The 25829-nt window shown below is 41.8% G+C and overlaps 1 protein-coding gene across 30 annotated transcripts in view; it reads right to left on the bottom strand.

Moving 5' to 3' along the window:
• ABLIM1 (actin binding LIM protein 1) overlaps positions 1 to 25829 on the bottom strand; it is a 344682-nt gene that overhangs the window by 38432 nt on the left and 280421 nt on the right. For 29 of the 30 annotated variants that reach the window (XM_017543845.2, XM_017543842.2, XM_017543843.2 and 26 more), the window contains 3 exons: positions 17841 to 17928; positions 13745 to 13803; positions 231 to 308 (listed from right to left, as the gene is read on the bottom strand). In XM_017543845.2, coding sequence (XP_017399334.1) covers positions 231 to 308; positions 13745 to 13803; positions 17841 to 17928 — 225 coding nt within the window. Of the gene's footprint in view, positions 1 to 230; positions 309 to 11085; positions 11170 to 13744; positions 13804 to 17840; positions 17929 to 25829 lie in introns of all 30 variants that reach the window. The other variant, XM_017543826.2, reaches the window with a different exon arrangement.

The raw sequence follows: 25829 nt of genomic DNA, 5'->3' as shown, positions 1-25829 counted from the left end.
GAATTTTTTAAGTCCTGCAACATAGTAAGACGTTTTACAGGTCATCCGGTCACTCTGTTGATGGTCACATGCAAATGTAATTACCTAAAAGGAAACGATTTTTGCTCTACAAAAATGAAAAGCCGATCTCAGAACAAAATCAGAAATCACTTTGAATTAGTTTTTGTTTTCTATTAGAATCCACTAATTTACCTGTCCCGGAAATGTCACTTCCAGAAGTAGATACTTACATAGATAGTATGACCTGGTGAGCCAGGAATACTGGAGCCTGGTCTAGAATAAATACTTTCCGAGGATGTCCTGGTAGGCTGTAAAATAAAGAGTGACTTGTAAGATTTCGGACCCTGGCTTCAAAATCAAGACTGCCCTGGGCCCTTAAGCTTTACTAAAAACTAAGCTAGTGAAAAAAGGAAACATTTATCACCTTTTTGGATAAGGTAAAATACAACCTAGAAGGAAAGGTAAATGCAAACTAGTTGTGTGATCAGTTTTGAAAAGGCACAGGGAGGCCTTTCTCTGGCCCTTCCTGCTCCTTGTCCCCTATGAGAACTTCTGGTTTAGCTTTGAGCACACCTCAAAGCTGCCCATTTCTCTCCCTTGCTACTGCCACAGTCCCAGGCCCAGTCACCACCTCCATTCATCCAGATTATTGCAGTGGCCTCCCTGTGTGTTTTCTGCCCTCTCCCTTCCCTTCTTCAAATCCACCTGGCAGGCGATGGCTAGAGAGACCTTTAAAGAACATCATTTGGATGGTCACTACTCTGCTTTTGTCTCCAGCATTGATATGGTTTGGCTGTGTCCCCACCCAAATCTCACCTTGAATTGTAATAATCCCCAAGTGTCAAGGGCAGGGCCAGGTGGAGACAATTGAATCATGGGACCGGTTTCTCCCATACTGTTCTTGTGATAGTGAATAAATGTCGCAAGACTGATGGTTTTAGACGCGAGAGTTCCCCTGCACAAGCTCTCTTGCCTGCCACCATGTAAGACATGTCTGCTCCTCCTTCGGCTTCTGCCATGATTATAAGGCCTCCCCAGCCATGTGGAGCTGTGAGTCCATTAAATCTCTTTCCTTTATAAATTACCCAGTCTCGGGTATGTCTTTACCAGCAATGTGAGAACAGACTAACATAAGGATCCATTCAGAATAAAATCACAAAACCAGGGCCTCAGGATGGCATCCCTGCCTTCCCCTCCTACCTCGTCTCTTACCTGTCTTCACTCATAGAACACGGTGCACAAGGCTGCCTCGGAGTTCTTAATCTCACTCACTGCTCCCTCTGCCTGAAATGCCCTAGTTCCCAGTTTTCCTTGGACGATTCTATTCCTTCAGTCTTGGCTTAAATATCACCTCCTCAGAGAGGCTCTCCTTGATTCATTCCAGAGTTGATTCCCCTTGTTGTTTTCTCTCCTAGTATCAGTCTTACTTTTTTCCTTCATGAATAAAATGTGTAATGATATATTTATCAGTTTTCTTGCATCAAGTCTGTCTCTCTCATTAACTTTATTCATGCTCTCTGCCCTCACAGAGTTTATTCACTTTTTAACCACTGTCTATACCCAGTGCTTTCTTCAGATACATAGAAGGCACAAATCCTAGTTGAGGGAAGGAACTAGAATTTATTATTTGTAAACAAATACTCAGCTTGCAGACACCTGACTTATGTTAATTACATGATTTGAGCCTAACTACCCAGAGACTCGCTGTGGTAAGGCTGGTGGGTCAGCCTTTGGGGAGGATGAAAGAAACTGGACCTCATAATATATACTGGAAGAACGTGGAGAGCGAGAGGTGGTTATGTGAGCAGGAAGGAAACTTATCAAGTAGGATCAGCGGCCTCCTGCTTCTGTTTAACATAGTCTGGAGAACTCTGCAGAGAAAACTCGAGGCCTCATTATGGGACACTTCCTTGCCTTGGTTGCAGCTATTTCCTGGAGAGGATAATTTATAGTTCTGCAATAGGAATAAGACCTTTCCTTCTCAGTGCTGTGTCTATTGATGCCCAACACCTTGAATATGGGCATTACTGCGCCAAAGAAACTCCTTCAGACAAGGGTGTTGCCTCACTATGTTGCTCACAGTTGAAACAGTGAAGGCAAACATATCTGGCCCGTTCAGGTCAGGCAGTGATTAGACTCATCGCTGGAGGACTGTGATCCGTCTTTTTTCTGCCAATGCCCCTGGTATCTTTGAGATAAGCGGAAGTGGGTGGGAGAAATCACACCACACCCAGGTGGAGGTGCGCCAGGTACATCACTTCTGGGCTTCTTCCCAGGACCTGCCATGCACGAGCGCTTTCCTGCTGGAGTTATACCAATCAAAGGCATATCTCAATATGAGAAAACTCTACTTCTTTGAGTATGCTGAAAAAGGGACTCACATAACACTACTCAAGAAATGTGTAATCTCTAGATCCATTTCCTAATCAAAATATAGAAATGACCCAATCAAAATGCACCCCTCCTTTACAAGGACATGCTACCCCCTTGAAAAAGCGGGACCTGTATCGATCTCTGTGGGATATTAACCACAGGTAGTCCTTCAGCTTCAAGTGGCCAGGATCTCACATTTGTCAAACTCAATGTCAAAATGAAACCTCTTAAGTAGCAACCCAAGAATATCAATGGCAGCGAATGTCAACTGCCCACTTTATGTGTCAGCCCTGTGCTCAGCACCTCTCAGGCTTAATCTCATGTAATAATCTCAGTAATTTTAGGAGGTAGCTTCCATTATTATTCCTAGTTTACAGATAAGGAAAAAACATCAGTGCTCCAAGTCACACAGGTAGGAAAGGGATGAAGAGTCAGGATTTGAACTCAGATGCTCTAGGTCCACAGTCCAAGCATTTAAGGCCTGCACTAAAATGTTGCCTGTATTGTAGGGCAGGTGTGATCATTCATTTCCCATCAACGTAACTATGGAATGAAACGAATAGAGAAATATTGAGATCAAGTAGCAGAAAAGCACTCCTGCTAACAGAAAGTATTTTTATTGTGCTAGCTCTGTAAGAACACTGCAACAGCTCTCTGGGCTGGGGTGGGGAGAGGGTGTGTGGCAGGAGCATCAGATGTCTTCAGTTACTGGGGTTGCTATGACAAAGGCCTGTTTTCATTAACAAGCAACCAGGACATTGTGGGAACAGCCAAAGTGTACACTGGGGCTTTGGGGTCACTTGTACGTTACTCATCCTTATTTTTGCCAAGTGTGGGGCAAGGATACTTTCAGCCTTTGCTGTAATGATGCACCTGGCGATGGCTCTAAATGGTTTTATTTGCTCTTGTACTGCATGTGCTGTTAGAAACAGAGCTGAAGAACAACACAGGCACACGTAGGGAAGGGTCTTTAACACTGCCTTCCGGGGATGAAGAACTTCATGGACAGAAAAGGCGGTTCTCTTGGCAGAACAAGCTTATTTCAGATTAGTTTCTCTCTCCCTTCCTTCTTGACTCGATTAGAGGATCCTGTGAGTTATGCAGGCTTTCTTGGAGTGACTTACCTTTTTAATTTACACTATTAATATTGTTGAGCTAAAGATTTTTTAAGTTATTCAACAATTTGAATTTTTTCAAGTCCCATTTGGTTTTTAAAAGTTTTCAGATCCACTGGGAGGTGAGGCGGGTAGATTACCTGAGGTCAGGAGTTCGAGACCCAGCTTGACCAACATGGTGAAACCCCATCTCTACTAAAAATACAAAATTAGCCAGGCATGGTAGCACATGCCTGTAATCCCAGCTATTCAGGAGGCTGAGGCAGGAGAATCACTTGAACCCAGGAGGTAGGGGCTGCAGTGAGCTGAGATTGTGTCATTGCACTCCAGCCTGGGCAATAAGAGCACAATTCCATCTCAAAAAAAAAAAAAGTTTTCAGATCCAAATCACCTCCAATATGCATATACTCATCCCCAAGTTCTCTGATTCAGAAATAAATATTTTAGGTTTTAATAGTCAAGCAGTTTTCAAAGTCAGGTGAACTGGTCATCAAATTTTCTGACTTTCTGGCTTGCCTTAGAGCCATCACTCTACGACTTGCGTCTTCAAACTGCTTACTGCTGAGAAATGCTCTGATATATCTTGGTGATATGGTTCGGGGCTGTGTCCCCACCCAAATCTCATCTTGATTTGTAATCTCCATGTGTCAAGGGAGAGAACTGATTGGATTATAGGGGTGGTTTCCCCCATGCTGTTCTGGTGATAGTTAAGAGAATTCTCACAAGATTTGGTGGTTTTATAAATGGTAGTTTTTACTGCACTCACATATTCTGTCTTTCCTGCCGCCACGGGAAGAAGGTCTTTGCTTCCCTTTTGCTTTTTGCCATAATCGTAAGTTTCCTGAAGCCTCCCCAGCCACACAGAACTGTGAGCCAATTAAACCTCTTTTCTGTATAAATTACCCCATATTGGGTAGTTCTTTATAGCGCTGTGAGAATGGACTAACACACTTGGAGATTAGGAAAGTGCTTTTTCTTTCACTGAATTTACCATTGCTTGTTTTTGCTTCATTCTGACCTCCTAAGTTTATGGTACCCCATGCTGGGGGGTATACTTCCATGGGCATCTTGTTTACGAGTTGAGTTGTATTCTTGCTGCCTATTTTTTACAATAGTCCTATTCTGTTTTCCTGTCTATGTTGAAATGATGGGATAAAACACATTTATGTATTTTATGTGATAGAATGGGCTTAAAAGGCTGGCTTTGGTGCTAAATAACAGTTCAGATCTGGTCTCTACTAGTTGTTTGATGTTACATGAGTTTTTCTTTTCCTTTCTTTTAACTTTCTTGAGCTTCAACTTCTTCATTTATAGAATGGAGCAAAGTGTACCAGCATAACTATGTCATAGGGTTAAATGAGAGAATATATATAAGTTCCAAGCACCTTGTAGGCACATGGCAAGTAGTCAACATTTTCCAGACACTTGGATTTGGACTAGGTTTCTTAGGCAGTTAATCTCAAATAATGCCTCTGTTTTGCTCTTCATGAATATTCCTTTCATGTGTGAGCTGCACAGAACGAGGCTTCCCCAGCGTTCTCTACAGCTATCGCACTTGGACTCCTTCCCTTCAGAACTCAGATATGTTAAGAAATTCATCACAGTATATAGGGCAGCAATCCTGCCAGGAGCTGACAGATACCCTTCCCCTCCTTGAGAACCCTGTGAAGTGATTCCAAATGCTCTTGGAGACAGTGACTGTGTCTCAACTTTAGTAATTAATGCCCTTCCCATGACGATGACAATGACCTTGTACAGTCTGTCTTATCTGCCAGGACAGTTCCTGGTTTGCTGCCTACTGAACTATGCTCAAGGCTTAAGTGAGACGCATGGATTCCCTGCTTTTTGCCACGATCCCTAATGTCTCTCAAAGTGCATTTGCTCGACTGTGGGAGGTTAAAGGTCTCTCCCTTATGAAGATCATAAAATTTCTTTTTAAAAATTGAACAATAATTTTTTGAGTTTTAATCCTAGATACTTAGAATTTTATATTTCAATTTGAAACATCTAGAATTGTAAACATGGTGAATTTCAAATTAACATCTTATTAAAAGAACCCATTTTATTCTTCCAGCTGTTGTTTTTCTTTGCCTAACGAATCCATAATTTGCTGTTACGGCTAAGACAGCTTCAGAAGGCTCAGAGCTGTCCAACGCAACAGCATACATCCACTCAGATGGAAACCATCTCAACCTTGAAAGCACTTAACTTCCTGACATGCTGTCCCACTTTCAAATCCACTGACAGTTTCCTCTTTACCATTAACCCAACTCTATCATCACCTCTATGGCTGTCACAGAATTTTACAGGTGATCCTGACACATAGGTGATGGTCCTCACATGTAATGATTTAATCTAAATTACCATTTCCACCCATTCAGATGTCCAGGGCAACAACAGTGACCCGATAATTATGAACTGAACTCAATAACCCAATGGGTCCGCAGCCTTGTTTCTGGAATTCTCTATGGGAGTTACAGTGAAGAAAATTACTCTCCGGTCTATGTTATAAATGCACACAATTTCAAATATTTTATTACCAAAGGCAAGCCCACTTCTACAGAAAAAAGAAACAGCAAGGGCTGGTTAACACGCTAAAAGCAGAAATCATGTTTTTACTTTCCTTTAAGTGCCTCTTCCTTGCAGAAAAACCAACTTGAAAGCGCAGTTGGAAAAATTCAGTTCTTTCTTTTGATGTTATCTTTGGCATCTTCTGATGCCATCTTTGGCACAGAGGTGGGGTGGGGTGGGATGGACAAGGCAGGCAAGGTAGTTAGAGAAATAATTATATATGGTTGTGACCACACAATGTATTTTGCCAATAAGATTCGGCAAATAGTTGAAAACTTATTTTGGCAAAGGGAAGAAAGGAGCCTTCGGTAAGAACCTTCTTGTTGATATGGCCGTCCTCACTCAGTCTCTCATGAAGAAGGGGTCCATTTACTCTACAGTTATTTCCCCAGCACACTTTCATGTCTTTACTTTTGATTTCAACAAGGTTTTTCACTTTCCTCAAAAAAAAAAAAATTTTACCAAAGAGACACTTCACCAGAAGACAAGCAGTTCAACAAAAGAGAGGGAAAAAATGGCATTTAATCACGAATAAGTAGCCAGATGCTTTAAAAAGCACATCTTTTTGTTTTCTTCATGAAATTTCTTTGAAAAACCCTCTAAATACCTTTCATCTATTCTTCCCCTATGCCTTGATTTATTGTCTGTCCTACCATTCAGAAGGCACAGTCACAGAATGAAAATTAATTGAAGACATCCTCTTCTGGTTCCACTCAAGTGCTTACTCTTCTTCAAATACTGGCCATTAAAACACTTACCAGAGCTCTGCCTGATGAGTAAGTAGAGAAGTGACATTTTCCATTTACTTTCCCTTATGGTTCACCATGCACACGGGTCTCCTAGAAGGACAGTGCTGGGGAGCATTTTGTGACCCCTGCCCTCCCCTGATTCGGCAGGAGCAGGGATGCAACAACTACATTCATCTAATTTGCATTTATTCAAAGCCATGCTCTAAGAAGGAGAGAGAATCTACAGGCATCTGGCAACTAGATAGGAACGAACTTTTGAACACCGGCAGGACAACTACTGACATAAGGTGACTGACACCTCACACTAAGTCCCGTTGATGCTGACAGTACCTGCCTTGGGTTTCTGTCGAAGTTCACTAGACAAGGTGGTGACAACAGCTGCAGAAGAAGGAATACTTTTAAAGCCTGCATGTACTGAATGCCCGCTGCTAAGCAAAGAAAAAGTGAAATCAACTCTTTTGGAAAAAAGAATTTTATGTGTGAAGAGGAGGCAGGAGGTGCTGTGGGCACACACCACTTCGCTGGAGACAGTTTCACAAATGCCATCAGACTTTACTACATGAAATCTTTCCAGTATAAATCTTTGCACCTCTACATTCAACTGTCTGATGAATTGTAAAGACACGCTCAAAAGGATGAAATACTTGAATGAAGTGAAAGCCGGGAATAAAATAGTATGTATTGTAATGACATGAACGAAACAAAAATCAAACATCACTAACATTACCTGCTTGTTCTAGACATACATAAAGCCTCAAATTAGCTCCTTTAAAAAATATACACATGGTATTTGTTTGGTATATTATAGCTTGACAAGTGCATCTGTTATAATAGGTGAATATTAGTTTCAAAGAAAAAGAGTCATGCCCATTTTGTAGGTCAGTCAGTTCATGCTTTAACCTCCAAAGGCATAGCTGAGAAAAACTCCCTTTTAGAACGAAAGCAAGTGACACACTCCAGATTATTACAGACTTGGTCCTGGGATACCATGTGCTTTGTCTACAGCGAATTACACAGACTTAGTGCTAAATTTTACCTCTAGACAAAATGTGCTACTCATAGAAAACTTCCAAGTGAATGAGACCAGCATACGTTTTTCTTAGGTAATTCTATTTCCAACATTTTTTTTTTACCTGTAATTGAGGCAAGAGGAAAAGATGGAGCTCATTCGCAATATAAATAACAAAATGACTTTCCTGCTACAGATTTTATTTTCCTCTACAACAAAACCAGGACTTATTTCTGGGGCACAGAGTACTGAATGTCTCTGCAAGGAAGACAGTTTAACAACCAAGGGTACTCAATTTTAAGTGGTGGAAAATGAGCTGCTGTGTAGCCAAAGTACTTAAAAGATCAAAATATCTGTGACTTGAGAGCTGCCTTGCTTTGGAGTTCTCTGGCATCTTAAAGGTACTGGTAAGCCATTCTTCAATTGCCAAAGGGTGAAGGGAGAACTTGCCACACAGCCCATTTTCTCTGCCAGGCTCCAAGCTGCTTACAACTTTCTGTGATAGAGCTAAAGCTGACTTCATTGATAGTTACAGAGGGATAATAGGAATCAGGTGTTCCTTTTGAACAACAAGATAGGAGGAGAGAAGTTATTGAAAACAGATCTCTCTCTCTCTCTCTCTCTCTCAAGATACTCCAAATCTCTTAAGCTTAAAGGTCTGGGGCAAACTAAAAATTTTCACACTTGATCATGGCATTTTTCCTCAAGTCATGAAAATGTATCACTTGGTTATAGCCATAGGCTAACAAAATGTGATATTATTTAAGAGTATACTACTGGGAAAAAAAAAAACTATTGAAAAAGTGGCTTTTTGCTAAGTGGAAGCACTAATTCTGAGCAACACTCATTTGCAGTGGGGACAGTCTTTGTTCCTCTGGATTCATGAGACTGATTTCACTGTGTGTGGAAACTCTGCCACTGGAGCCGAAACTTTAACATAGAATGAAAATTGTACGAAAAATACATCATATCATAGGAACCTGGTATCACGGGACAATGCGAGGCGCCAAGGCCTGGGGTCAAGAAGCTAAGTGTGCAGTTAGTTTGCTGTTTCCAACAGCCCATGCAGCTTCGGCCATGCTGCTGTATCTGTCTGAATTTTTTTTTGAGACAGGGTCTCACTCTGTCCCCCAGGCTGGAGTGCAATGGCATAATCTTGGCTCACTGCAGCCTCAGCCTCCCCAGGCTCAGGTGATCCTCCCACCTAAGCCTCTGAGTGGCTAAGAGTACAGGTGTGCACCACCACACCTGACTAATTTTTGTATTTTTGGAGGGGTATATATGGGGTTTTGCCATGTTGCCCAGGCTGGTCAAACTCCTGGGCTCTAGCGATCTGCCCCCACTGGCCTCCCAAAGTGCTGGGATTACAGGCTTGCGCCATCATGCCCAGCCCATCTGACTTCATTCTATCAATGAGGAAACTCAGGGGATTGACTTCTAAAAGGTTCTCTTCTACTCTAAACTATACTTCTGTCTTTTCCATTTTTAAAGAAAGAAGGTGAAGATTTAACAAAAATAGAAACTCAGACTCTTCTTTTCCTTCTTGCGGTTCTGACAGGCACAGAATGTACAGGCACACAGCCCAGCTGAAAGAGCTGCCGTGCAACTGTGAATTGTTAGCAGAGAAAGAGAACAGGTTTCATCTGGGCCAAGATTGGATTGGAGAAAGTTGCATCTAGTTTAACAGGCCAAAGTTTCCACTGATTCTCAGAGACCCCTAAAGAAGGTCAGGTCTGTGCATGTAGCATCATCTCCAGCCTGGCAGTTCCTCTGCTGGGCTGGCTGAGTCCTCTCCCTTTTCCTGCAGGACACACTGGGCAGGTGGTACTGCTCTCTTCCTTATACTCCATCAGCGGCCTCCTGACAACAGCCTTAGCCAGTATTTAATGTTCTCCTTCTTCTTTTCTTTCAGGTTTTGCTCTCACTGTCCCCTTGCAGTATAGTGGAAAGAATATGAGTGATTGACTCACAGAAACATGGGTTCCAATCCTAGCTCTTCCACTTACTAGTAGAGTAACTCTGGAGAAGTTACCTAACTACAATGGGTCTCAGTCTCCCCATCTCTAAAATGGGAATAAGATTAGCTACCTCGAAGGAACTCTTAGGGAGGGCAAAAGAGATTGTACATAATCCCTCAGACTCTAGAGTAGGTGCCTGTTCTCAGTTTCTTTCTTTCCCACTTAACTGTTCCTTTGCTTTTTTTTCTTGAGACAGAGTCTCACTCTGTTGCCCAGGCTGGAGTGCAGTGGCACAATCTTGGCTCACTGCAACCTCCGCCTCCTGGGTTCAAGCAATTCTGCCTCAGCCTGCTGAGGAGCTGGGATTACAGGCACCCACGACCATGCCTGGCTAATTTTTGTATTTTTAGTAGAGATGGGGTTTCACTGTGTTGGCCAGGCTGGTCTCGAACTCCTGATGTAAAGTGATCTGCCCACCTTGGCCTCCCAAAGTGCTGGGATTACCACCACCGTGCCCAGCCTCAAACCCTGTCTTTAGATCAAAGCAATCTTGCTGTTGTCTCACAAACTGCAGGCGATNTTTTAGTAGAGACAGGGCTTCACCATGTTGGCCAGGGTGGTCTTAAACTCCTGACCTCAAGTGATCCACTTGCCCCGGCCTCCCAAAGTGCTGGGATTACAGGCATGAGCCATTGCGCCCAGGCTCACTGTTCCTTTCCTGAGTCACACCATTCCCTACCCAAGCACTGCGTTTCCCAGCTCCACACTTCACATCTCCTCATCAGGTCCACCACTTTCTCCTCATCCCCTCATGGTCAAATCCCAGCCTCTGAAGATCAACTCAAAGATCACTTCTCCCAGGAAGTGCCCCTTGAGACCTTTTCCTCATCTGACATTCCAAAGAGCTTGGCCTATGTGATCCATATCCTGGGACCAGTTTCTGTACCACCTTATAATTATTTATCTGTCTTTTCTTGCCTATGAGGCTGGATCTGCCACATCCAGCCCAGCTCTGTACCTGAGCACTCAGCAGACACTTGTTTAGCGAACAAACGTGGCAACACAGGATCAAAAGGCAGCTTCTGACGTGCTTGCTTTAATAAACACAAAGCTTTAGCTGCTGCTCTAAATGAAACATCCATCCAAGAAGACAACGGCCAGAGTCAATGTGAGAGGCGCTCGTGGGGTGAGAAAAGCATTCGCTTTCTGCAGGAGCTGAAAAGTTACGTGAGAAAAGCAGCCCAGGGGAAAAGCGGCAGAAGCCTGGGCCCAGGACAGCGGCTGAGCCCCAGCCGAGACACAGCGCCAACCTGCAGAGATGGAGACCGTCCTGTGCGTCGAATCAGACTTTTGGGATAAAAGAAATCGGATGGAGAACGCCGAATGTTTGGCGGCTGCCATGAAACATGAGAAAAGGGAAGAATGAACACAGGAATAGCCTCAATTCAGAAATAGTATTTTAAGAAAAACAACCTTAGGGAAAACTAACTTGATAGTAAACATCAAGTGAGATTCTTTCACTGGTGTACATGTGGATTTTTTGGGTCAATTTTTGGGCCCATGTTTAAAAACATATTAACTGGTCTTCAAGTTACAGTATATTTATCTAAGCTCCAACCCCCTTCAATTCCTCTCCATTTATTTTGGCTTAGACATTCTTATAATATATAAAGGATAAGAAGCCAGTGAAGCCAACTGAGAGACATTCTTGAGAATCTGTTGTTACAAATGTCCCATGAGTTTTTAAATATCAAAAATGTGGATTACTCAGTGAGGTTGCTGAAAGAGTCTTAAAACATTTTCATTTTGCTATGGAAACTGCACTAATGTGACGTAGTGAAAGGCTTGGAAATCTTGGCTTAAGATTTGTGATGTGTAGACACACCCTTAAGAGCGCACAAGACGTATTTCTCTGTTCAAAACCTATTCCCTTTAAGCCCCACCAACATCAGTGTGAACCCCGGCTCTGGGCACATGGGAGCTGCTGCTTCACTTCTGGGCTTTCCAAAGACAGTGACCCAGAGCACTGTCCTGACCTCCCAAGTAGTGAATGCCGGATTTAGAAGAAGAGCTTTAGAATTCTCTGGAAGGCTTATTAAAGGAAGAAAACAATAGCTCCTGTTGGCCAGAATGGGTGGAAGTATTTCACTAGTTGCTTTCACAAGCTTATCCAAAGAGTTTCCCATCAAGATGTAATCAGAGTGTTGTTTTAAAATCATTTGAGTCACATGATCTGCAAACTCAAGCAATCCTGATACAGAAAAGACCCACATTCCACTCAGTCTGGCCTCATTAGCATTCCTCTCTTCATCTCCCAAAAGACTGCATCAGAGATGAAGTAAAAATGATTATTAAAAAACCTAACGGCAACACTAGAGAGAGACTACAAACTACTATAGCTACTTGGGTGGTTTCCGGGCAGCATCTCCAAGCTATGCTATGAACTTTTCATTCTTATGATTAAAACAGTCACAATAAGGACTATCATTCACATTCTCATATTTTATAAAGGTAACTCATTTCCAAAGCATTCATAGTTTCTCAAACAACCCAGAGTCTAGAGTCCACAAACCGGGCGACTCTGCCAGCATGTGACTGTCCAGCTGATGGACTTCAGGCGCCTGTGTGTCAGAAACAGAGAGTAAAACCACCCTAAAATTGGTGGCCAAATTCCTCTTTGGCTGTTCTTACCTTTATTCAATTATTCAGACAAAGAGTGGTTGTATTTTTTTTCCTTCCACTTAAGTATGTTCACAATAACCGTGCATTCTAAAAGCACTGCTTTTGTTCAGAGTCACAGGGAAAAGACAAGTTCCCGAAATATCCAAATGGTAAAATGTCTCCATCTGATTGATGGACGCGAGTTGAGGAGGAAAAGGAAAAAACAAAAAACGAAAGAAAAATATCTCCTCTGTATACGTGTGGCTCATTGAAGGAATAAAGCAAACACATGAGGAAAATAACAGCTGTATTTCCCAAGGTGACAGGCAAAGGGATATGAAAAAAGGCAGAGCACATGGGTCTCGCTGATAATCACTGCTCCAAAGCTGAGTCAGCCCTTCTCAAGTCACACATCAGTGACTAGACCCCTTCAATAAACCAGCTGTGCTGCCGCTGGGGCCACATACATAGCTTCTGGTGCCTGCTAATGGCAGAAGAGATTATACTATGCACTAGAGTCTGGCCTCCAAAATAAATCCAGGCCATTCTTTTCTCTGAGACAGTAAATAGGGTGAAGTCAAACTCCAGTTTTTCCCCAGGTATCACTAAGTTAGGTTAACCTGAGCACTGGGATTCCTTCGGTCTGATTATTGCACTGAAAAATACTTACTAGCCCACGTGAAAAATGGGCATCTGAACATGACAGAGATTATGATCGTGGTTTTATGACTGTGTGCAGCTCTTTGCTTCTAAAACATAAAATATTGCCATCTGGAGGTGTTCTTGTTCTGAGAATTAACTAATTTACCTATCTTGGTTCATCATTATTTTCCCCAAAGGTTTTATCTGACAGGGCATCAGCTTTGAGAGTCTCTTCTGGTGAATTTGGATGCAGTAAAAGGAGAGGTCAGTAAAATGTAAGCAATGGATGTAGGGCTGGGGTCGGAGTCCTGCATTATAGATTCAGTACCAAAAAAGCCTGGTGAGGTCAGCAGATGCTGCAGCTAGCACTTGATAGGTCACTGTTTTCTCATCTGCATGGTTTGACTTTTCCCTTGAATGCTTTTCTAAGAAGCTGACTAGTGAGGCCAAGGCTTACTTTGTTTAACACGAGCATTTAGAACAAAACCCACAATACATTTAAGGTAAGAGGGGATCCCCTTCCCTAGCCAAATGGCCTTTGAACTTAGTTGCTAAGAAAAAAGTCAGTAAAAAGTCATTTCACCTAAACCCGAGCCCCAAGAATTAGTGACCATGAGCACGGGGCCTACAAATGCACCTGGCTTCACATTCTCATTGTTCCCTTACCCGCAGCTTTTCCTCGGTCTTCGTAGATTGCTTACAGTCGGGATGCCAAACGGTGGAACCTGAGGAGACAGAATGCACTGCTAAGAGCCAAGAAAATGGCAAGATGCAAAGTCCTCTTAGAGCACTTCTGAGAAAGGCTCCTAGCCGTCTTTCCCCAACACGGGAAGGTGTTATTGCTTCATGCCCAAGTGAATCACAACACAGAAAAATCAGACATGTCCAAAGTCTACGTGAGTTTTTCTGATCTAGCCCAAGCTTGTTGGATAAAGGTCATAATTCTAGACCGCAGAGACCACTAACTGGGCATGAGTCTGTTGATGCAAGACATATTTATTTCTTAATCATGTCTTATTATTTTTAAACCATATTATCATCCTTTAAAAGGAATGCCTGAGTGCTTACTACAAGCTGCATTTAATTTAAAAAATAATAGCCATTGTTTATATCACATCAAAACAACCAAGGAGGTTAGTTGAGGGGAATAAAGTAAACCAGAGAGTCTATATCCAGAAGCAAAACTTACTGAATTTTTCACTGATTCAATTATACATAGTCACCTACACAGAAATCAGAAATTAAACAAACTAATAGAAAGGGTGAAAGTTATACTAGAAATCCAAAAATGTCCTTTGGCCTTCAACCTTTTACGTAATTTTCTAAAAAGTCTTTGCTTTTAAACTAGTAAAGTAACTATTTAGGTGTTGTTTTCTGTTCCTGGGTCAATAGCCTCACTTTCTCGGATTATGAAGCACTTTTACACACGGTACCAGCATCACAGAATTCAGCAAAACACTTATCTCCAATAGAAGCTCTTATTTTGTAAGAATCCAAGGCCTGCTCGTATGATTTTGTATGACTAGATACCTATAAAATATCATTTATATGATTACGAGTAAGGCTGATACGTCCACGTAAGGACAAGTTCAAGTGCGGGGATGGGCAGAGCTTAAATGAGCAGTTCAGAAAGTAAAGTTACTATGTTGAAAGCATAAGTTACATAAATAAGATTCACAGTATGAATATCAGTTTCCACATTTCATGGTTTAAATCTTGACCACTTTTTTCTTTTTTTTTTTTTTTTTTTGAAACAGCATCTCACTCTGTCCCCCAGGTTGGAGTGCAAGTGGCACAATCTGGGCTCACTGCAGCCTCCGCTTCCCAGGCCCAAGCGATTCCCCTGTCTCAGCCTCCCGAGTAGCTGGGATTACAGGCATGCACCACCATGCCCAGCTGATTTTTGTATTTTTAGTAGAGACAGGGTTTCACCATGTTGACCAGGATGGTCTCCAACTTCTGACCTCAAGTGATCCACCGGCCTCGGCCTCCCAAAGTGCTGGGATTACAGGCGTGAGCCACCGCACCCGGCCCCCTGATTTTTGTATTTTTAGTAGAGACGGGGTTTCACCATGTTGGGCAGGCTGGTCTCCAACTTCTGACCTCAAGTGATCCACCCGCCTCGGCCTCCCAAAGTGTTGAGATTACAGGCGTGAGCCACTGTGCCCTGCTAAAATATTTATCTTTAACTTTAAGCAATGACCTGGGCGTACTTGAAAAGTTACCAAATTAAAATAACTCCTGAGTTACTTCACACCACCTTAGTTATTTCACTAAAATAATATTAAATTAATGGCGAGAAAAAATACATTTTATATCAGAATAATACTTTAATCCTTACTTAATAATCATTATATCCATCTTCTTAACCCAGAGCCAAAATAAACAAAAAATCAAACAAGCAAAAAGTAGGCAGACGTATAGGTCCCTTCGGCACTGACTCTGGCTCAAAGGCTGACTACAAAGCACAGGAAACCCTCTGAATGCAGAGGGCCTGGGGGTCAGGTGCGGGCCCAGGAGATGCATTCACTGTGAAGGTTCTGCTGAGCAGCAGCCACTGGCCAGGATACCGGGTCTCCACACAATGGCACCATTGTTCTCCAGAGATCAGACCCACAAGGAATGTGACTCGGACACAACATCAGATGTTAAAGAAGATGAAACTGCTCTTTCTTCAAAGATGTGCCGAGTGGGCAGGCAAAGACTACGGAAGCACAGCTCCAGGTTTAGAGCAATCCCTGGAATTCCAAATGCAGCCTTGACAGCCAGCCATGTCTTCATAGCTGTATTCGTGCACAGCTTGAAACCTTCTCTCTCCAGCCTGCAGAACCACTCTGAATGTGTAGAGCTGCACCCGGAGCCTCTGAGTCTCTGTTTCTAGCAGAGACAAGGTTGATAGGCTCTCCCGTGTCTCTGTTTTTTGAGTGCTTGAATTGACATGCTAAAATCTAAGCCCACAAAACAAATAAAGAATAAATCTGCCTTGTGCTGAAAAATGCAAAGTGACACCTGCCTATTGTCACTGCAGATGTAAGGCCTGTTGTCCTTGGGAAAATGTGTCATAAATCCCGCATGAGGCCACAGAGGCAGATGCTTGTCACTTGCCTTCATAGGGCCTTTCAAAATTCAATGATATTTTTAATCACAATTTTTTAGAGCAATCATTCTAAAGCCCAAAGGAAGTTTGGCTTGTCAATTTCTCACGTAGCTAGCCTTTTTTAGGGGAGAGCAGCCAGGCTTTGCTTTAATACTCAGGAATCCTTTCTGTAGACTTTTCTAAGTTGCATAAAAACAAAATTGAGACAGCAAAGCAAACCATTCATTACAAGTACACTTAGCGCTATGTGCAAAGAGAAATCAAGAAATGACATGCACAGGCAGCTGAGACCCAGTAATTACCAAAACAGAATGAATGACACTCTTACGGGTTTTGCTAATTTTACTGATAAACCCTTGTTTGATTAATAATTCCTTTTCCAGCTAAAAATAGTAAAATGCTCACACAGAGGTGCTGTTTGACTCGAAGAGAATCCTCTCTTAAAGCAGAATCCATCTTCTTAACCCAGGGCCAAAATAAACAAACAAAAAAAATCAAACAAACAGAAAGCAGACAGGCATATAGGCCCCTTCAGCACTGACTCTGTCTCAAAAGCTGAGTACAAAGCACAGGAAATCCTCTGAATGCAGAGGGCCCAGGGGTCATTTTTGGTTGGTTTGTTAGAAACAGCATTAGCCCCCAACGAGGTGTGGTTTTGGGGGGATGGATAATAAGATCGATAGGATGATAATATGGTTTATATAAAAAAAATTATATATATTTAAATATATTTATTTGTTTATATATACATATATAAATATATGTGTATATATACACATATATTTGTGTATATATATATATACACATATTTATATACATATCTATATTTAAATATATATAATATAAAATAGAGTTGTGGATTCCTTATGTTGCCCAGGCTGGTCTTGAACTCCTGAGCTCAAGCAATCTTCCCGACTCAGCCTCCCAAAGTGCTGGGATTCCAATGGCTCCCTGGTAATAAATACTTCCTTGACACCAGAAATTTATCTTTCAGAGAGTGGGTTCTCTTGTTATCCCCCATTCTCTCTGTGTCTTTCTCTCAACATAAGAGCTAGTCATCTTAATGCGGTGAAACAAGTCTGTGACATAATTCATCAAACGTGAGATTTTCTTCTTGAAATTACAGAGAATAGCAGCCTGGGAGCCCTCATAAAAAAAAAAAAAAAAAAAAAAAAAAAAAAAAAAAAAAAAAAAAAAAAAAAAAAAAAAAAAAAAAAAAAAAAAAAAAAAAACCTTTTCATAGGGAAGTGAAAGGAGAAAAAAAGTAGCCATCAAATAAGTAACATTTCTAGAAATTTCTAGAAATTCTTTCTCTCTTTTAATCTTTTGCTTCCTAAGCATATTCCCGGGGAAAGTTGGAGAGGAGGTATTGCTGATTTCCACTCTTCCCCCACATCCGAGGCATCAAGTGTCAAGTCCTATTCATTTGATTAAGGCAGCATCACAAGTTCATTCGTGAACAGCCTCAGGGGCTCACTGCCAGCATGTCAATTGCTTGGCCGATTAATACTAACTGATGAGGTAACTTTTGGCCGCAATCATCTTGGATTTGGGTAGTCTCACAGCTAATAACATGCCTCCTTCTCTAAAAACAATCAAACAAACATAGCAAGATTTCCTTTCCCCCAGCAGGAAAAACGTCTAGTGTTCTTGAGTCCACCTCACCTTGAAGATACATTTCCTCTCCTTCTGTGAACATCTGGTTGCATCTGCTGCATCGTGCACAGCTGGGGTGGTAATGTTTGTCACCTGCCTGCAAGAGAAAAGGTAGGGAAGGTTGAGTTTACTCCTTCTCATGGATTTCAGAATCTTTTCTGGACTTGAGGATTTAGAAGAAAAGAGAAGATGCTAAAAAAGGAAAAATAACTGTCTAATTGACCAAACTTCCTACACGAACAGCCCTGGAAGCTAAAGTCAACTTCACTGACTGGGAGGGGCTCAAAAGCCAGCTACTCATGCCTGCCTGGTGGGGTTGCCTTGCCTCTCAGTGTTTCTTGCTTCTATGCCTCTCTCTCGACCTAGATGGCTGCCAGTAACACACACACCCTATGCCTGAGATGAGTCACTCCATTCCCCCAAAACCCCACCTTGCTGGGGGCTAATGCTGTTTCTAACAAACCAACCAAAAATAACGGCCCTTATATTTAGCAGGTTCTTGGTTTCTTGGCTAAACAATCTGAAAATAATAAAATCAACCCCACTTGCGTCAAGTGAGAACAGCTATAGTAAAATACATCATCTACTGTTTTTATCTCAAAAAGAACCCAAAGTCTCTTCTATGTAGCTTGCAACAATCTTTTGCCAGTGGCTTACACGAAGAGTTTTCTGGAGAAAGCATTTTACTAAGGTGGCTGTGCATTATTCATGCACATTTCACATTCCTAAATATGACAGATGCCATCACAGCAGGTGTTGACTTCCCCAAAGCAAAGTGTCACTGGACACAGGGACAATTTTCTAGACAGGTGCCAAGTCACATTAGAGTCATGTTCCAAATGCGTGCCTGACAAGAACAAATCCTCTCATTTACAGTCTAGCAAAAAATCATCACCACCTAAAAACTCTCAGATATACTCTGTGATTAAATCATCTTCATCACTCCACCACCAAAAAAGTTCATCTGCATTAACCATGTACAAGTCAGTGACCGAGAAAGAGTTAAAAATGGCTGCATCCTGCATCAGAACCTGCATGAAACTGCAACAGGAAATCAGATGTCAGGTGGTAATTCCTTTCTCATACCTTCCTGTAGAAACTACAAGATCCGCTTAGCAACCAGAGCATGAGGTGGTGGTTAGCCACTCAAGATAATCAGGTGGAAAAAAAGAGTTGAAGTTACTTAAAGTCAAAAATAAAAATCTTTTTAGTAGTGCCTGCCAGAAAATTCCAGAAGTGGTGCTCTTGTCCATGTCCACATGCCACTTTTTATTTATTTGTAAAATTTTTTACTTTTCTGCTGCAGGAAGGGTAGGGCTGGGGCGAGAATGGTGAGAGAAGGCAGGAAATATCAACACAAAGTAGCTCCTGCCCATGGTACATCTGAAGTCAAACGTGAGCAGAAAGGAGGAAGAAAGAAGACATTACTCAATCCTAAGCACTCAGTTCTAAACTAGGTTGACTCAGCTACGATGCCAGTGCTGGGAGGTCCAAGTTAGTCTGGGCAGTCTCTGGACTCTCAAGGAAAACGTTAAGTGAAAAAATAAAGGTCCCTTGACAAGAGCATGGTGTAGTCTGCAGTGAAAAGCATATTGCTTGGTAAGCTACAAATAGAAAGAAATGTCTTCAAGCTGATAAAGTGTATTTATCATATTTAGTGGTAAAACCTTACAAGCATTCTCGCTGAAGACAGGAACAAGACAAAGGTGTACACTTTTACACCTTACGTTTTCCTTCTTGCCAATGTCATGTCAAGAAAAAGAAGTATAAAGATCACAAATACAAAAATTGACTCATGTGGCTAGATAAAAGATTAATATATAAAAATTATTGTTTCCTATTCACTAGCAATAAAAATTAAGTAAATGTAATGGGAAAATGGGATCCCATTTGTAATAACAACTAATAAACCCTCCAATGCAAGATCTACATAAAGCAAATTATGGAACTTAACTGATGAACATAAAAGATCTAAACAGAAATGTATTATATTTCTAGATGGGGAATCTAAATATTAAGATGCTGATTTATCAAATATGAACCTATTAATGCAACACACTCCCAGTCTAAATACCCACAGGAATTTTCTCTATAGACCTTGACAGGCTGCTTCTATAAGTTTACGTGACAGAATAAATGCTCACCCCAAAAATACATTTTTGTGTGTGAAAGAGAACAGCAATAAGGAAGGATTTTCCCTTCCTGTCATAAAATTTTTTTCTAAGTCTAAAATAATTAAAGTACTTAAGTATGGGCGTGGGAGTAGAAAATAAGTCAACAGTACAGAAAAGAGGAACCAGATGCACAGCCATACATACAAGGAAATTCAGTTTATGATAAAGGTGATGCTTCAAATGAGCTGAAAGAATGGATTATTCAATAACTAGAGGGGACAACTGGATCTTTGCTTAGAGAAACATAAATCTAGATTCCTAAGTCACAACCTATACAAATATCAATTCCAGGCCAGGTGTGGTAGCTCATGCCTCTAATCCCAGCCCTTTGGGAGGGCTAGGCAGTAGGCTCACTTGAGTCCGGGAGTTTAAAACTATCCTGCCTAAGCAAAATAGTGAGACCTTATCTCTACAAAAAAATGAAATTAGCCAGGCATGGTGATTTATGCCTGTAATCACAGCTACTTGGAGGCTGAGGTAGGAGGACTGCTTGAGCCCAGGAGGCTGAGGCTGCAGTGAGCTGAGATCACGCCACTGCACTCCAGCCTGGGCGACAGAGCAAGACCCCATCTCAAAAACAAACCAAAACAAATAACAACACCAACAAAACCAGAAAACAACCCCAATAAAGAAGTACTGAATCACATGTAGCCATTTAAAGAATGATGTAAACTCATATCTACACACGTGGAAACAGCTCAAGCTAATATTACTAAAAGAAAAAAACCAAGTGGAAAAATAATGCCTATAAAATAACCACATAACCTAGTGGCCAAAGCTATTGAGACACTGAGGCAAGTCTGACTGGATTCAAATCCAGTTTCAGTATTATGTGACTTTGTGCCACAGGTGACAATCTCTCTAATCTTTAGCTTCCATGTCAATAAAATGGGTAGAAATAATTGAACTTACCCCTGCCGTTGATGAGAGCACTATTAGGAACTTAGTATATTGCCTGGCACCATGTAAAGTGCTTTAAAAAGCATAATTTTCTTCAACCTCCTCATCCATTTTGTAAGACAGGCACTCTTATGATTATTTATGTCAACAAGGACACACATGAATATGTATATTGATCTTATATGTGTGTCCTTCCCAGAGAGAAGACAGCGAGAAGCACATCAACTAGTTTGCTGTGGTTACCTTTGGAGCAAGAGGTGAGAGCTGGGAAGAAGTAAAGGAAGGGAACCCTCACATTTTCCTTTGTTGTCATATCATCTCAACCCTTTATAACAAGAATACATTTTCATGTTGCTGTGTAATAAAAGAAAGACCAAGAGGAAAAAAAGTCCTTTTTTTTTTGGATCCATGACACCTGAACTTGAGTGTTTAGCCCAGCCTGTACTGGAAATGGAATCGTAGGCAGATCACAAGCTCTTGGAACCTCTATTGTAAAGCAGAGATGATGATGGTGGTGGTGGTGGTGGTGGTGGTAGTGATGGTGATGATGACAGTGGATGGTGGTGGTGGTGATGGTGATGATAATGATGACGGTGGTGGTGCTGGTGGGGTGGTGATGACTATGGTGATAATAGTGATGGTGATGATGATGACAGTGATGGTGGTTGTGGTGATGGTGATGATGGTGGTGGTGGTGCTGGTGGGGTGATGATGACTATGGTGATAATGGTGATGGTGATGATGATGACGGTGATGGTGATGGTGGTGGTGGTGATGATGATGATGATGGTGGTGGTGCTGGTGGTAGTAGTGATGGTGGTGATGATGATGGTGGGTGGTGGTGGTGGTGATGGTGATGATGGTGATAATGATGACGGTGGTGATGGTGGTGGTGGTAGTCATGGTGATGATGATGGTGATGGTGGTGCTGCTGGTGGGGTGGTGATGACTATGGTGATAATGGTGATGGTGATGATGATGATGATGGTGATGGTGGTGGTGGTGGTGATGGTGATGATGATGATGGTGGGTGGTGGTGCTGGTGATGGTGATGATGGTGATGATAATGATGACGGTGGTGATGGTGGTGGTGGTGGTGATGATGGTGATGATAATGATGATGGTGGTGATGGTGATGGTGGTGGTGCTGGTGGGGTGGTGATGACTATGGTGATAATGGTGATGGTGATGGTGATGATGATGGTGATGGCGGTGGTGGTGGTGATGGTGATGATGATGATGGTGGTGGTGCTGGTGGGGTGGTGATGACTATGGTGATGATGATAATGATGGTAGTGATGGTAGTGGTGGATGATGATGGTGAAGATGGTAATGATGGTGACAGTGATGACAATGATGAAGACAGTGATGATGATGGTAATCGTGATATGGTTGTGATGATGGTGATACTGCTGCTGTGCTGACATTGATGGCAGTGTTGGTGATGATGTTATTTTGATTACTCTGTGTCAATTCCTCTTTTACATACTCCATTAAGATTTAGTCAATTTGTATCACAATAACCTAAGAAGGCTGAAAGTATTATTATCCTTACTTTATAAATGAGAAAACTGAGGCCTGGAGAGATTTTATAACTCCTTTACAGTCATAGAACTGGTGGGACCAGGATGCAAAGCCAGGCAGTCTGGCTCTGGAGTGAGTGTTCTTACCCAGTACCACCATTAATAACCATACAACATGTACTGCTGTAACTACCTCACAGTGATATTCGTGTGATGACCAAAAGACATTTTGAAAATGGTGTGATACACTGCACAAAGTAATAATAATGATGATAGGAAGAACAATGAAATAACTCTCTGCTCACAGTCCCAAGGTCATTCACAAAAAGAAGGCTCATTAGTGTGGTTTGGATGCCAGTGAAAGGCTTTAGTAAAAACCTAAAAAAATGTTTATAGAGTACATAGAAGAGTAACTGACACAGAATAATCACAATAACATCATCACCCTTTCCCAAGGGCAAGCATAGGAGAGTCACTGTGCTCTGTCAACTCACAACATGAATTGAAGTTACATCAAGGCCCCATGCGGCAGGACTTTGCTCTACAAATCATTAGTAAAAACTCTGCTACATATACACCATGGAATACTATGCAGCTATAAAAAGGAACAAGATCATGTCCGTGGCAGGGATATGGATGAACCTGAAAGCCATTATACTCAGCAAACTAACACAGGAATAGAAAACCAAACACCGCATGTTCTCACTTACAAGTGGGAGCTGAACGATGAGAACACCAAGACACAGGGAGAGGAACAACACTTACCGGGGCCTGTGAGGGGAGGGGAGGGGGAGCATTAAGGAAAAGAGAGCTAAGGCATGCTATCACCTAGGTGGTGCAGCAAACCACCATGGCACCCATTTACCTATGTAACAAACCTGCGCATCCTGCACATGTACCCCAGAACTTAAAAAAACAACAACAATGAAACAATTATATAAAAAGAAAACGCTGGTAAGAAACCTAACCCTAGCCCATTGTAATACCAGGGATGTCCTGACCTATGTGTTTCCTTTATCCCAAGATGCTAAACGTGTCAAAACGTTCAGTGAGCCAGAGTCAAAAGGCATTCAAGGGTCTTTCTGTTTTTGTATCAGTGTAGGCTTGAGGGGTTCCAGGGTCAGGTACTCAAGACAAGAGTACCCTCCTTTGCGTGTGTGAGCCACCCTTCTGTTTCATTTCTCCTTACATAGGCACCCATGATGGTTCACAGAGAAGCCATGTGCACAAGGCCAGAAAAAGTAACAGAACTGAACACAGACAGCCGGGCATATGCAAACTCACCAAAAATCAGATGCTGCTGCATCAAAATCATTTAAATTGGAGTTATTTTTAGGAGAAGGGAAAGTATTTCAGATCATGAGCAAAATGAACGACTAAATAGTGCTCATATAAGAAACAGATAATAAGCATGCAATTCAATGTAGAGAGGATGCTATTGACTATAAACTTCTAAAGCCCAGCAGGAGCTTTGTTGTGGCAGATGACTGCATGAAGGTAGGTTTACCAGATACCTGGCCCCAGGCACACAACTGGCAGCTGCTCTGCCTGAGCCTGAGTGGTCAGAGGTGCTGATAGAGAGCTCGCCAGAGCTCCATCACTGCTCCTTAAAAAGAAAAAAATCACATCTCCATTCCTGCATTTTCACACATTCAAAATGCTCTTGTAAAAAGACTATGTTCTGGCTAGCATGAAGCTCTATGAACAATCGACAATTTGCTTATTTAGCTGAGTTTTACAAAGTACCTGCCTACACATTCAAAGTGCTGAAAATTGTTTGTCTTTAATAGTGCTGAATCAAATCAGACATCTGTAGTTATTATTGCTATTTAATCTCTAAATTGAAGTATGAACTTTAGCATACAAGCCAGGATTCTGGGGAAATAACATCTACTCTAATGTAAAATTTAGTGTAAGTCACAACATTTTTGATGAAACCCTTTGTCTGGAACAGCAGAAAAGTTCCGAATTTTTTGTGGACGTGAGGTGCAGGGGAAGGGTTACAAGCTTTGGAATCAGGAAGACCAAGGATCACACTTCAATTTGCTATTCGTGAGTCCTCAAATATGTTACTATTTAATATCTCCAAGCCTCAGGACATACATCTGAAAAATGTGAAGGGCCGGGCGAGACAATTTCAGGTCCTATTCAGCTGTAAAATTCTGTGTTTCTGTGTGAAATCCCATACCCTCTACAAGCTCACATAATAGTGTTAACAGAAAAGCAATTTTGGTAGAGAAAGAACATTCTTGATGGCAGAGAATGGAGTTTAACCAATGACTCCACAGTATCTGTTACCCAGGAAAAATTCTGATGCCCTAAGCCCTGGGCCCATGTAATATACTCCTGGGAACAGAAAAAGAAAACTGTAATTCTAGAACCTATCCTTGCATGGAGAATCTGCTCATCTGATAATCTGCTTAGCTCCTGGACTGCTAACTGTCCCTTTTAGTTTCTTCCGAAGGCCATGATTTTAAAACAACTGATCAAGAACCTTAAAAATCAAAAGACCCAAGCTGAGGCAAACATGTTTGTTGTGATGTGAGCTTCTTAGCTGATGAAGGCAAAAGAGGAACTGATGGGCCGCTGAAGTTTCACTGTTTGAAAAACTGGCCACACACAATTTTCACTACAGAGGCGAGGTTTCCTGATTCCAAGTTAAAAACTGTCATTGTATGCTGAAGTTCTATAAGGTTTTTCTCTGTGTAAGGCTTTGTATCAAGACTTTAAGTGACTCACAACAACCCTATGAGGTAGGCAGGTGCTATTTTACAGTCTTGTTCTACAAGCAAGGAAAGCAAATTGTTGTATCCAAACCCACCAGTGCTTCCAGAAGATAGAGCTAGGGTTCGAACCTAGGTAGTGCAATTCAAGGTCCACACATTTGCCCTGTTAAAGTGCCTTCTAAAAGCACCAAAGAAATTCTCATACAGGGACCCTCAGTTACAGGACAGAAAAACATCTTCCACAGGAATTTAACTGATGATAGAAGTGTTTCTTATATAGACCCTTGAGAAATACCAAGGACCTAGCGCTGAAAGATCACGAAATGAAATCATTTCCATGGGGAAGTTAAACTACCAAGGCCNAGTTTCTTATATAGACCCTTGAGAAATACCAAGGACCTAGCGCTGAAAGATCACGAAATGAAATCATTTCCATGGGGAAGTTAAACTACCAAGGCCTAGGTATGCAGTTTTGTTTTTTTGTAAAAGATCTAACTTGATTCGGAGATGGTTCTTAGAATCCCCAAAGGAATAAATGAATTTTTTCCAGTCCCTAAGTTTCCTCTCCCAAACACAGCTCTGGTGGATGGTGATTTCAGACTAAGGACATACAAACACCTGGAGGCTGGTGGGTTGCTTTATATCAGGAGTTTTGTAACTTTATTGTGCATAAGC

Source organism: Cebus imitator, unplaced genomic scaffold, assembly GCF_001604975.1.
Source record: "Cebus imitator isolate Cc_AM_T3 unplaced genomic scaffold, Cebus_imitator-1.0 Scaffold161, whole genome shotgun sequence".
Lineage (NCBI taxonomy): Eukaryota > Metazoa > Chordata > Mammalia > Primates > Cebidae > Cebus > Cebus imitator.
This window is presented reverse-complemented; position numbering and strand designations above follow the sequence as displayed.